This window comes from Chrysemys picta, chromosome 7 (assembly GCF_011386835.1).
Source record: "Chrysemys picta bellii isolate R12L10 chromosome 7, ASM1138683v2, whole genome shotgun sequence".
NCBI classification, from domain to species: Eukaryota; Metazoa; Chordata; order Testudines; family Emydidae; genus Chrysemys; species Chrysemys picta.
In genome coordinates, this window is record NC_088797.1 from 8,746,842 (window position 1) to 8,759,442 (window position 12,601).

The 12,601-nt window shown below is 43.5% G+C and overlaps 1 protein-coding gene across 10 annotated transcripts in view; it reads right to left on the reverse strand.

The window, feature by feature from the left end:
* The window catches only part of FRMD4B (FERM domain containing 4B), a 197,186-nt gene that overhangs the window by 85,598 nt on the left and 98,987 nt on the right, over positions 1-12,601 (reverse strand). For all 10 annotated transcript variants that reach the window (XM_024100169.3, XM_008179480.4, XM_065550723.1 and 7 more), the window contains 2 exons: positions 1,862-1,927; positions 447-541 (listed from right to left, as the gene is read on the reverse strand). In XM_024100169.3, coding sequence (XP_023955937.1) covers positions 447-541; positions 1,862-1,927 — 161 coding nt within the window. The remainder of the gene's footprint in view (positions 1-446; positions 542-1,861; positions 1,928-12,601) is intronic.

Genomic DNA, 12,601 nt, shown 5'->3' on the forward strand with positions numbered 1-12,601 from the left:
TTCTCTGCTGTTATGCCAGTTCGGGATTAAAGATTTGTTTATACTGGGTTTGAGGCCAGAAAATACAAAATGATGTAATTGATTAATACTAAAAATGCTTGCATATCCCCCCAATTTTTTTTAATTGCACAGAGAAGGCATGCATGAGCGTGCTCATATGTAAAGCAGAGAACACAATCAACTTTTCCACCTTTCACTTGTAAGACAAATAAGAAAGGGCAAAATAAACCCAAGGAGGATTTTATAGAACTGCCCTTCTGTTTTGTCATGGTGTGTCATCTTGACTCAGCTCGGACCATTCTAAGGGGGGAGGAAAACAGGAGTCATCTTTAGATCATTGTGGTTTGGCCTGGAGTCCAATTTCTATGCTCTGTGGGATGGACTGGGACGTTGGTTTGCAACAATCATTTCACCAATTGTTTAAAAAAAGAAATACAGATACTTACGTATCATCTATAAATGTTATCCCAAAATACTCCTTTTCTTTGAGGTTGAAATGTGATGCCACCAGATCCAGTAACTCCCGAGACAAAAGTTTGGGCTATTGAGAGAATCATCAGCATATCATTACATTCAGCTCAGCCATTTTATTTTTAAACTAGTCTTCTCTGGATAGGCTGCCGTAAAGGGACATTGCCACATCGTTTAAAGCACCATGATGCAGTCTACTACCCAGCTGGGTCCCATGAAGCCTTGTGCCCTTGGGTGTGGACTTCCCAAGTACAGCAAACCCCGGTTTACCTGTCAGAACTGCAGAAATTTAGAACCAGACATAAATGACTAAGTGATTGGGGAGCAAAGGCAACTAAGTTCTTTAGCCTTCCCAAACCAGTTGAAATGTATAAAAAGAAGTAGAAGAAAGGAGTGGCTAGTCTAGGGCAAAGACTGGACTGAATTCAGGCTTTTCGTGGACTTTGTTGCAGGAAGGACTTTTCAATATGGAATCTGTTATACCCCAGAAAAGCTAGACCTTTTTTCCCCCCTATATGACAAAGTACCATCCACCCCAAAACACAACCCAAAACACGGATCATTTTCAAAAAGATTTTAAAATTGAAACTCAGAAGAGCTTAATGTGTTATAAATTGTAATGAGAGCAGATTAAAAAAAAAAGATATTTATTGAAAAATTTCCAAATGTAACAGCATAGAGAACTAGAACATGAAACTAACAGAGGGTCCTGTGGCACCTTTAAGACTAACAGATGTATTGGAGCATAAACTTGAAACTAGTGACACAAGACAGGTCTGTTTGTCATCGTCCAAGCAAATAACAAAAAGATGAAGTCTGATTTAGATTTTTAAAATTCATTCCATGTTCCTAATCTGAGGAGTTGTTAGTCACACAGACGAGGGCTAAAATTTTTTTAGATGCGCCTCTTTGACCTTGGGGTCTAAGTCCCATTTCAAAAGTGATGCAGGCACCCAGAAGCCAATGAGATTTAGGAGCATAAGTCCTCCATCACTTCTGAAAATGGAACGTGGGCGTTTTTGAAAAAACTTTACTCGTGGACATTTAAGAAAAGTTTGACTGTGTCCATTTAAGCTGGTAAAATACAATGAAGTGGATTGCATTAAAAAGCATAGATGCCACTGTAAAACCAGGCTGTGTTGGGCAAAGTGATGCCCCATAGAGGGTGTTTCTATATGGAGATATACCTATCTCATAGAACTGGAAGGGACGCTGAAAGGTCATAGAGTCCAGCCCCCTGCCTTCACTAGCAGGACCAAGTACTGATTTTGCCCCAGATCCCTAAGTGGCCCACTCAAGGATAGAACTCACAACCCTGGGTTTAGCAAACCAATGCTCAAACCACAGAGCTATCCCTCCCCCCAAACCAGTAGCTCCAACTTCAGTTTACCTGAACCAGCAGTTCCAACTTCCTGTCATCAAGGAGCTGCACCTGGCAGTGCCTGCCTTCTGTCATCTAGAAAGACAGGAACACGTCAGTGGTCAGGGAACGGAGGAAACTCCATTTAAAAGCTGCAGAAGGCAATTACGTATGACAGTAGGTTTTGATGTCCTTGCTACAGAGCCACACTGGAGGATGTTTTGGTAACTGAATCTCCTCCCTATACGAAGGCTAAGGGTCTTTCTCCCAGAAGCTGCTGAGAACTCTCAACTCCTGTCAACTTCAAACCGTAGTGAAGGGTACTTAACACCTCTCAGGATAAAGATGAAAATTACCCAAAAGCTGAAGCAGAGCTGCAACTCAGTTGTAACTGCATTGCACGTGGCCTGTGTAGTGAAAATAAACCAGCCTTATTAATACCTTTATACACAGCGCTGGCAATGGTCTTATGCTTTAAAGCTCTGGCCGAGCAACCAGCACTGGGTACAAAACCAAGCCATTTATTCAGAGATTCCAAGGTGAGAAAGGACCATTGTGATCATCTAGTCTGACAGGCCAGAGAACTTCCCCGAAATAATTCCTAGAGCAGGCCGTTTAGAAAAAAAGATCGAAACTTAATTTAAAAATAGTGATGGAGAATCCACTCTGACCCTTGGTCAATTGTTCCATTGGTTAATTACTCTCACTGTCAAAAATGTAGGCTTTATTTCCAGTTGGAAGTGTCTAGCTTTAACTTCCAGTTATTGGACTGTATTATACTTTTCTCTGCTAGACTGAAGAGCCCATAATTAAATAGTTATTCCCCACATAGATATTTAAGGACTGTAATCAAGTCACTCTTAATCTTCTTTTTTTAAGCTAAATAGATTGAGTCTCTTTGAGTCTATCACTGTAAGGCAGGTTTTCTAATCCTTTAATCATTCTCATGGCTCTTCTTTGAACCCCTCCAATTTATCTACATCTTTCTTGACTTGTGGGCACCAGAACTGGGCATCATATTCCAGCAGAGGTCGCAGTAGTGCTAAATACAGAGGTAAAATCACCTCCTCTTAACTCCTACTCGAAATTCTCCTGTTTATATATCCCAGGATCACATTAGTTCTTTTGGCCACAGTGTCACACTGGAAGCTCATGTAAGGTGATTACCCTCCATGACTCCAAAACTTTTTCAGAAGTCACTGCTTCCCAGGATAGAGTCCCCCACTCTGTAAGTACAGTCAATATTCTTTGTTCCTAGATGCATATACAGCAGAACCCCATTTATCCAATCTAATTGGTATAGGGGCCAGAGCAGATAATCAAAAATCCGGATAAAGGAGAGAATAGGAAAGTGCAATGCTGCCGCGCCATCTAGTGGTCACCGCAGAGATCACCACCTTCTGGACCTGTGTGCACTGGCTGTCTGGTTGACACGGAGAGCCAGTTAATGGAGGGTCAGATAAATGGGGTTTTACTGAATTTATATGTAGCCATATTAAAATGCATGTTGTTTGCTTGCATTCAGTATACCAAGCAATCCACATCACTCTGCATCAGTGACCTGTCCTCTTTATTATTTACTGCTCCCCCAATTTTTGTGTCATCTGCAAATCTTAACAGTGATCATTTTAGTTTCTTTCAGGTCATTGATATAAATGTTAAATAGCGTAGGACCAAGATCTGATGCCTGCGGGACCCCACTGGAAATATACCCACTTGATGATGATTCCCTATTTGTAATTACCTTTTGAGACATATCAGTTCGCCTGTTTTTAATCCATTTAATGTGTGCCATATTTTATATTGTTCTAATTTTTTTAATCAAAATGTCATGCTGTACTAAGTCAAACACCTTACAGAAGTTTAAGTATATTATGTTAATACTATTACCTTTATCTCCTAAGCTTGTAATCTCATAAAAAATATGTATCAAGTTTTGTTTGACATTATCTTTCCTGGGATCTGTGTCAGGCTGACAGACCTAAATTACCTGGGTCATCCTGTTTACCCTCTTTAAAAATTGGCACATTAGCTTTCTTCCAGTCTTCTGGAAATTCCCCAGTGCTCCAAGACTTATTGAAAATAAATATTAACAGTTGAGTGAGTTCCTCAGCCAGCTCTTTTTAAACTCTTCAATACAAGTTATATGGATCTGCTAATTTAAAATGGCTAACGTTAGAAACTTCTGTTTAACATCCTCCAGAGATACCAGTGGAATGGAAAGAATGTTATCAGCACCATCTGATAAAACTAGTATCTATTTTTCCTCAAATACAGAACAGAAATATTTATTGAACATTTCTGCATTTTCTGCATCATTATTGATAATTTTACCCTTTCCATCTAGTAATGGACCAGTACCATTGTCAGGATTCCTTTTGTTCCTAATATATTTATAAAACCTCATATTGTCCTTAATTCTGCTGGCCATAGATTTATCCTAGTGTCCCTTTGCTTCCCTTACCAATTTTCTACAATTCCTAACTTACGATTTATATTCATTAATATCAACATCTTCTTTCTTCCATTAGTTATACATATTAATTTTTTATAGAGGTCTACACTTCCCCTCTAAACCAGGTCAATTTTTTAATCAGAACAATATTCTTCCTAAACTATGGGATTGTGGCTTTTCAGGCATCTAACAAGGTGTTCTTAAATGATTCCCAATCATCATTCACATTTTTCTGATTACAATATTTCTCCCAGCTGATGTGGCTCATATTTAGGAAATTTATGAACTAAATTAGTAAGTCCCCAGCTGGCCTGAGTTCTCTCCCTTATCACAAGGAAGTTAACCTCAGTCCTAGCCCCTGGGAGAGGGAATGAATTAGTCATACATTCGAACATGGGCAGCGGGTATCACAGGCCAGGGGAGGCTGAGCCTCCCCAAAAGAGCCAGGCATGGTCCTGCTCACACTCCGCCCCAAGCCCCCATCTGCTTCCCGCTCTTCCCCCGTGGCCTGTGCTCGCGGCTTGGGCATCCCAGTGCTTGGGCTGCCCGGTGATCCGGGCCTCGGGCATCCCAACGCTTGGGCCACCCGGTGATCTGGGCTTCGGGCATCCCAGCGCTCGGGCCGCCCAGCGCTTGGGCCGCCTGGTGCTCTGGGCCTCAGGCATCCCAGCGCTCGGGCCACCCAGTGATCTGGGCCTCAGGCCGCCCAGTGCTCGGGTTGCCCAGTGATCCAGGCCTGGGGCCACCCAGTGATCTGGGCCTCAGGCCGCCCAGCGCTTCGGCCGCCCGGTGATCCGGGCCTCGGACTGCCCGGTGCGCTGGGGGTCCCCGTCCAGTGCTCTGGGGGTGGGTGGGGGGGGAATGGGTAGTGGTCGTGGTGGGGATTCAGGGCTCCGCCAGGAAAGGGCCACGGGCAGAAGGGGTGGGGCTGCGGGCTAGCCTCCCTGAATGGGTGGTTCACATGTCACCCATACATTCGAACACCAAGGCTCCTGCCCCATTCCTTGTTGTGGCAGACATAGCAGAGACAGCCTCATTGAAGAAGACGATGGCATTGCCTTATTTGAGTGTCAAGACCAGCACAGCTGCTTGGACCATAAAGTTTATCCAGGGATATGCAAGGAGACCTGGCTCACTCCATAGCTATTAGATCTGGACTGTTTTGGTCCCCTTAGTTTCAGGTTTATTTCATGTTTATCCATTGAAAACTATTCCCATGTCTCTCTGGGAACAGTTAAAGAAAATAAAGTTACATTATGCTCCTTTAACACCTGTCCTTTAAAATCTATTACATTTCCATGAAAGCTTTTCCATTATTTAAGAACCGTTCTATTCTGGGTCCCTCACAGTCTGCACAGGGCCTGGCTTTCAAGTACTCTGAAGATTACAACCGGTAAAGGGAACCTGGCTTTTATTTTTTTAATCATGCCCTCAGAATAACTCATTCTCCTGAAGGCACAGAGCTTCTCACAGGCAATAAATCTGCAGCTCTAAACATAGACAGAAGGTGGCTTTCTAAGATAGGGATTTCCTAATGAACTAAACATCGTGAACACAGTGGTTCTTTTCCTACAGATGACTGATCTCTCTGTGGACAGTAACAGAGTTAGGGCCAGAGTCTCAGCTGGTGGAAGTCGGCATTGCTCTGCTGATGTCAGTGGGGCTCCATCAATTTACACCAACTGGGATTCTACCCAAAACCAGTGACATGACAAAATCCCTCTATAGACAAAGCCTGAGAAAGCCTGGATGTGGGAGAAGGTGGAATGTGTAAAGAGTTTTTAAAAATATAAGGCCTTGTTGACATACAAATACCAGTATAGCTGGTGCAGTTATACTGGTATAAATGCGCTTATATCACTATAGCTCATTGACATACTGGACGGGGAATAAGCTATGCTGGGGTAAGACAATATATAGTACAAATACTGTGTTTAGACCAGGCCTACATTAAAGAAATAACTATTATTTCTGTGTGTGTGTGTGTGTGTGTGTGTGTGTGTGTGTGTGTGTGTGTGTGTGTGTGTGTGTGTGTGTGTGTGTGTGTGTGTGTGTGTGTGTGTGTGTGTGTGTGTGTGTGTGTGTGTGTGTGTGTGTGTGTGTGTGTGTGTGTGAGAGAGAGAGAGAGAGAGAGAGAGAGAGAGAGAGAGAGAGAGAGAGATCTCCTTTAGCTCAATTGCTATAGACCTTTGGTTTAGAAGATAAAAATCCAGGTTCTAGTCCCCGCTCCCAGGGAGCTCAGTATGTGATTTATCTGCATTGTCTGGAGCCCTTAAATCCATTACAATCTGATCACAGCTTCATTTGTCACGAGGCCATTGTGATTTATTTATGAACACACATGCTACCATAGATTAGTCATTTCATCAACTTACACTTTTGCTGCCGCTGACATACTGCTGCCAATTGCCCCCCGTCGTGAAGCGTCTGATCCATTAGTGTTTTTAAGTCACAGCCCCATCTGTTGCACTGAGATAGCTTAAATAATGGCAACGCCTAATTGCTCGTTTTTACCCAATGAAATCACGTTCATCATTTCTGATGGCTGTAATTATCGCATTTATCTACTGTTAAGTAAAAACATTTTCTCTCTCTCTCTCTCTCTCTCTCTATATATAATATAAAAACATTGTGCCATGGAAAGCTGCCTCAAAGATTCAAGTGTAAAAGCTATCACAATCATTTGCACTTCTACTGCGCCATCCAACAGCGAATCTCAAAGCGCTTTAAAAATATTAAGCAATTAACTCTCACGACAGGCCTGTGAGTTAGGTAAGTAAGTGAGATTCCCCCATTTTATAGATGGAGACATGTAGGCACAGAGATTAAGTGACTAATTCTGAGAAGTGCTGAGGACTCACAACTCTATTTAAAGTCAATAGAATCTGTCGGTGCTTAGCATCTCAGAAAAAACAAGCCATAAATAACATACTTGGGACCACATAGGAGAAACAGGACCCAAATTTCCAGATTCCTGCTCTAATAAGACAGGCCTCTCTTTTACCCATGGAGATTTTTCACAAATTGTTAAATAGTTGGAGGTATAAATCCATCCTTGACTCTTCTTCCAATTCATTACAATTAAACTACTGATACAACTCCCGGAATTAACCCTTGAATCAGGCGTCTTGTGGTTGTTAAGATTCTCTGAACTTCAAGTATCAGAGGGGTAGCCGTGTTAGTCTGAATCTGTAAAAAGCAACAGAGGGTCCTGTGGCACCTTTAAGACTAACAGAAGTATTGGGAGCATAAGCTTTCGTGGGTAAGAACCTCACTTCTTCAGATGCAAGAAGAAGAAGTGAGATTCTTACCCACGAAAGCTTATGCTCCCAATACTTCTGTTAGTCTTAAAGGTGCCACAGGACCTTCTGTTGCTCTGAACTTCAAGCATTTTATGTTATCTCAAAAATGCAATGATGTGGCCACTTTGCAGAATTTTAGAAAGTTAAATCTGGACTATTTAGCACAGAACAGAACAGCGCAAGAGCATTCAGTGATAGGGTGTACTGAGTTGCAATTGTTGCGGCATCTCGATCACGTCCTCAGTCATACAGGCTGTTCTGTACAGGGAGACCTTGCATTCCCAGTGAGTTTCCATGGGGGGCTCCACACCGTAGCTTGCAAAGCCCGGAAGGCCAGAGATAACGACTAATTAACGATTATATGGCACCCTTCTTCCAGAAAGATCCCAAAGCCCTTTGCAAGCTATATAGAGTCAGTTCATCTACCGACATTTGATAGCGAGCACCAGTGCTATGCAACAGTTTAGGACAGGAAGCCGATGCCTTTTCCATGTGAAACATGAGGTGGAATTTTAGGTAGGCAGAATGTAGTTACTCAGCACAGAGGGGGACCAGGGCACATGTAAAACAAGTAACATGGGATCTTTAGGGACACAAGTTATAGGGACGTCAGTTTTACATTTGCATTTATTATACCCTCAAGCACAAGACCTAGCTTTCCAAGGGGAACGTCCTTTAGTTTGTGAATCTTTTCTTTAGAGGCTTCTTGCAGGCAGAGACCTCCTACTGCACAGCTACAAACCAGCCTCTTCAGCAACACACACACACACACACACACACACACACACGTCAGTGCTGCAAGCGCTCACAACCCAGTATCCCCACCTTGCTCTTAAAGGGGCAGCTCCCATTTTTCCCGACTGCATAATCGATATAGCTATTTACAAAGCAAACACAACCCCAAACAAATATTCAAAATGATGACTAAATATAAACACTGGCACCTTACGCATCCAAGAGAGGTCACCTCCAGCAGCGCCACGCTGAGGTAACGCCTTCAAGGTTTCAGTCCAGCTGCTCTATCCAGGGAAAGACTCACTTCCCGCACGTGCCATGAAACAAAAATGATGTGACCTGAATGAGTCTAATCATTGCCAGGAGAGGAAGGAGGTGAGTTCTGTGCCTCAGGTCCTCCACCGATCCTGATGCTATGAGGCAACGTTTGCCCTACATCTGTGGGCATGGAAGGCCAAAACAGTAGAACCAGCATGCTCCTGTATAAGCCTTGAGAGCACAACTCGAGACACCTGAGTGCTGGGGAACTGGGCAAGACCTTCTTTAACACACAGGATGAGGTAGGGACATGACTGCGACATGGCTATTTGACTATACACGTGCATTGCCCCAAGCCTCACTCTCACAGGGCAGGACTTTGAAGGCCGTTGCTGCAGCAGCTGTGAAGTGGCTCTGCAGCTCAGGAGAAGGATTCCATCTCCCACTGACCTCCCAGAGGGTAGGGGGCGATATTATTATTTTGTATTGAGGTAGTTCCCAGAAGCCCAAATCAGGGCTTGGGCCTCCATTGTGCTAGGTGCTGTACACACAGATAACAAAAAGACTGGCCTTGTCCCCTAGACCAGGGGTTCTCAACCTTTTTATTTCTAAGCCCGCCCCCAACATGCGATAAAAACTCCACGGCCCACCTGTGCTACAACCACTGTTTTTCTGCATATAAAAGCCAGGGCCAGCATTAGGGGGTAGCAAGCAGGACAATTGCCTGAGACCCCCACTCCTCACAGGGCCCAGTGACGCTAAATTGCTCAGGCTTCAGCTTCAGCCCCAGGTGGTAGGAACTGGGGCAGCGGGGCTTCGGCTTTCTGCTCTGGACCCCAGTGAGTCTAATGTTGGCCCTGCTTGGCGGACCCCCTGAAATCTGCTCGCAGCCCCCCAGGGGGCCTTGGACCCATGGTTGAGAACTGCTGCCCTAGAGCTTACAAATGTCGCCCTCTAGTGTCATAGGAAATAAAAAGGGGCATTACTAAGGGAGATCATCTTTAGAGCAAGAGGTAGAGGCCTCGGCTTTTAGAACTGAAAAACAAGGAGCTAGTCCTGGCTCCCCAGGTACGTACATGCAATTTATTTACCGGTAGCCCATCAGTTATTTAATCTGGTTTACTCAAGATCTGTGCAGGAATCAGGATTTGACCCAACAGCTCTAATAGCTGCCAGATCCCATTTCCTGCAGTTACATTTTCATCTTCTGTCCACTGTGCCTTGCTAATATGAACAGGGTGACTGGCAGTTCTTATTAAAGAATTTACTGCAAGATGAACCCTGGCAAAGACAAGACACCGATATTACAAGCAGTTTGGAGATAGATATGAATTTGTACGTATTTCAGCTTAATCAAAATAGGGTTTTTTGCCAATGCACATTTATATCGGTTATATTTTGCAAAAGCGTATGTCACTGTATATACCCAATCATTGATATTAATGATAGGGTGAGAGGGGAAGGGATGTTGTCTATTTATTGATAGGAAAATGGTAAAATAAGGAGAAACTTAAATAGACTCAAGCCCTTGATTCCAGTCCTATCTCCTGCATAAAATCAAGAAACAAGTGGAACAAAGCGCAGCATGGAACCCCGCTCACAACAAAACCAAACAGAAAACTGCAGAGGTAGTGGATTCTCACATTTTCCAAAGAAATCAGCAACCCCTTTTTCTCTCTGCACAAGTGGTCAGCTCTTACCTAGTGCAGGTTTATGCAACTCAAAAGCAGAGGGAGGGGAATGAGAGGAGAATGATTGTCCAGGATGTTCAGACATTACCGAATCTCGGCAGCAGTCTTAGTTTGCAGACAAGCAATTCCAGCAGGTTTTATGCAAGCAGGTGATTTACTCAGATGCTTAATGAAAAAGGAGTGCACTAAAAGAACATAGGTATCCCTTTCTATATGCGTGCATGTACCAAGGTAAAGCAAAGGGGAAGACTGGGATTAAATGCTGTTCAGAGGGGTTTCAACACAGCATTTAATTTTGTCAGTGCAAACTGGATTATCATCTAGCAGAGCTGGGACTTACACGTGTTATAGCCTTGTACAGCGTACAGATAAAGGGCAGAACTGTGGATACAAAATTAAAGGACTAAAGCCAAATTCTTCTCTTGGTTATGCCAGAGTGAATCATGAGTAGCTTCAGGGAAGTCACTTTGGATTTACACTCATTTAACAGGAGGCTAGCTTTTACACGGAGACAAACTGAAAATGGAGGCGACACTAATTATCTTTGATTTCACTCATGAAACATCACTTGCAGACAAAACACATGTCAGTGAATTCTCAATGTCAAGTTATGGAGGCATATTTTGCACAACTTCAGGAGTTTTTAAAAATACAGTCTAAAAGGCAAAAAGCCCATTTCTTAGCCACGAAGACCAATTCCCCATGATATCCGGCTCCTTAATGTTTGGAGCAGAGTAGAACCTGCAGGATATTTATGCTATTCCCCCCCCCCCCCGTCCCCCCGACAGTAACATCCTCCCTATTCGAAGCCAGTAGTTACACACAATATTTTTAGACATCATTGTGTCATCACGCTAAAAAAACCCCAACCACCGTATTTAGACGCTGTGTAAACAGGAAGCCTCGCAAACGTTTAAGTGAAAAAAGCTGACAAAATAACATGTCTCATGGAACGGCGGCTCAAGAGTGTGAGTCCTAAGAGGGTTTGAGTCAAAAATAAAACAAAAACTCATTACACTCCCTCTACAAAACTGAGATTTCATCTCCAGTGACAAATTACAGACAGCCACGGTGTGGTTTAGCCAGACAGATCTATCACAGTCATATTTTGAAAGCTTTTTTTTTTTTGGAGTGTGGATGTTTTAAAGTACTATGAAGCCACCTTCCATTTTTACAATTATAAGTAGGTAAAGATACTAAAAAAATAGCGACGAGGAAAAGAAGATTTAAAAGAAGCTGCGTATAATTTTGAGACAACATTTGGAACTGTTTATTTACCATCAAAATACTCACACACGTCATAGCTGCTTTCCCTTGGGACTCCACTACTCTGGGGTTTTAGCTGCCAGTAAAGCTACATGCAGATGCCCTAGTGTCAATTCCTAACATAGACGTGTTGCTCTAGTGAATAATTGTGATTTATACTGGTGCAGCATGTCTACATGAAGCGATCACACACATAGCTATACCAGTGTTAGCAAAATAATACAAACCCAAAACAGTGTGGACGAGGCCTGACTCAAACTCCTTAATATTCCAAAATGATTAACCTGCAATTTGAGCCAAAAGCCACCGGCACTTACACATGGAAGTGATTTTACTCAGGTGAACAGTCCCTTTACAGCCATCTGTAAGAAGAACTCTGTGGGGTCCTCTCCAGCTCAGGTGGCTGATGTAAATAGGGTTACTCATATGCGTCAAGTTACTCACCTAGGTAAAATGTTTGTGGGTCGGGGCACAAGTTTGATACTCAAGACAAGATTCCTCAGTTTGCATCTCTCTTTCTCCCTCCCCTCTCTTAGGGTACGTCCAGACTACCTGCGGATCGGCGGGTAGCGATCAATCTATTGGGGATCGATGTATCGCATCTCGTCTAGACGTGATACATCGATCCCCAAATGCGCTCCCGTCAACTCCGGAATTCCACCAGGGCGAGCGGCGGTAGTGGAGTCGACAGGGGAGCCGCAGCCGTCGATCCTGCGCTGTGAGGATGGGAAGTAAGTCGAAATAAGATATGTCGACTTCAGCTACGCTATTCCGTAGCTAGCTGAAGTTGCGTATCTTACATTGACCCCCTCCCGCCCCCCAGTGTAGACCAGGCCTAAGGGCAAATCCTGCAGTGAGGCAAAATTCCCATTAGAGTTTTGCCTGGAGAAGCCTGCAGGATTTGATCCCGACTGCACAGAGTGCTTCACTCACCTCATTCCTTTCTTTTTTTCTGGATAGTCAGCCCTATTTCCATAAGCATCTCTTAGTTTAGTCGCACAAGGTTAAGCTACACTATGCAGAAGAAAAAGCCCTAGAGAATATTTCACACTGGGGAAGGAGT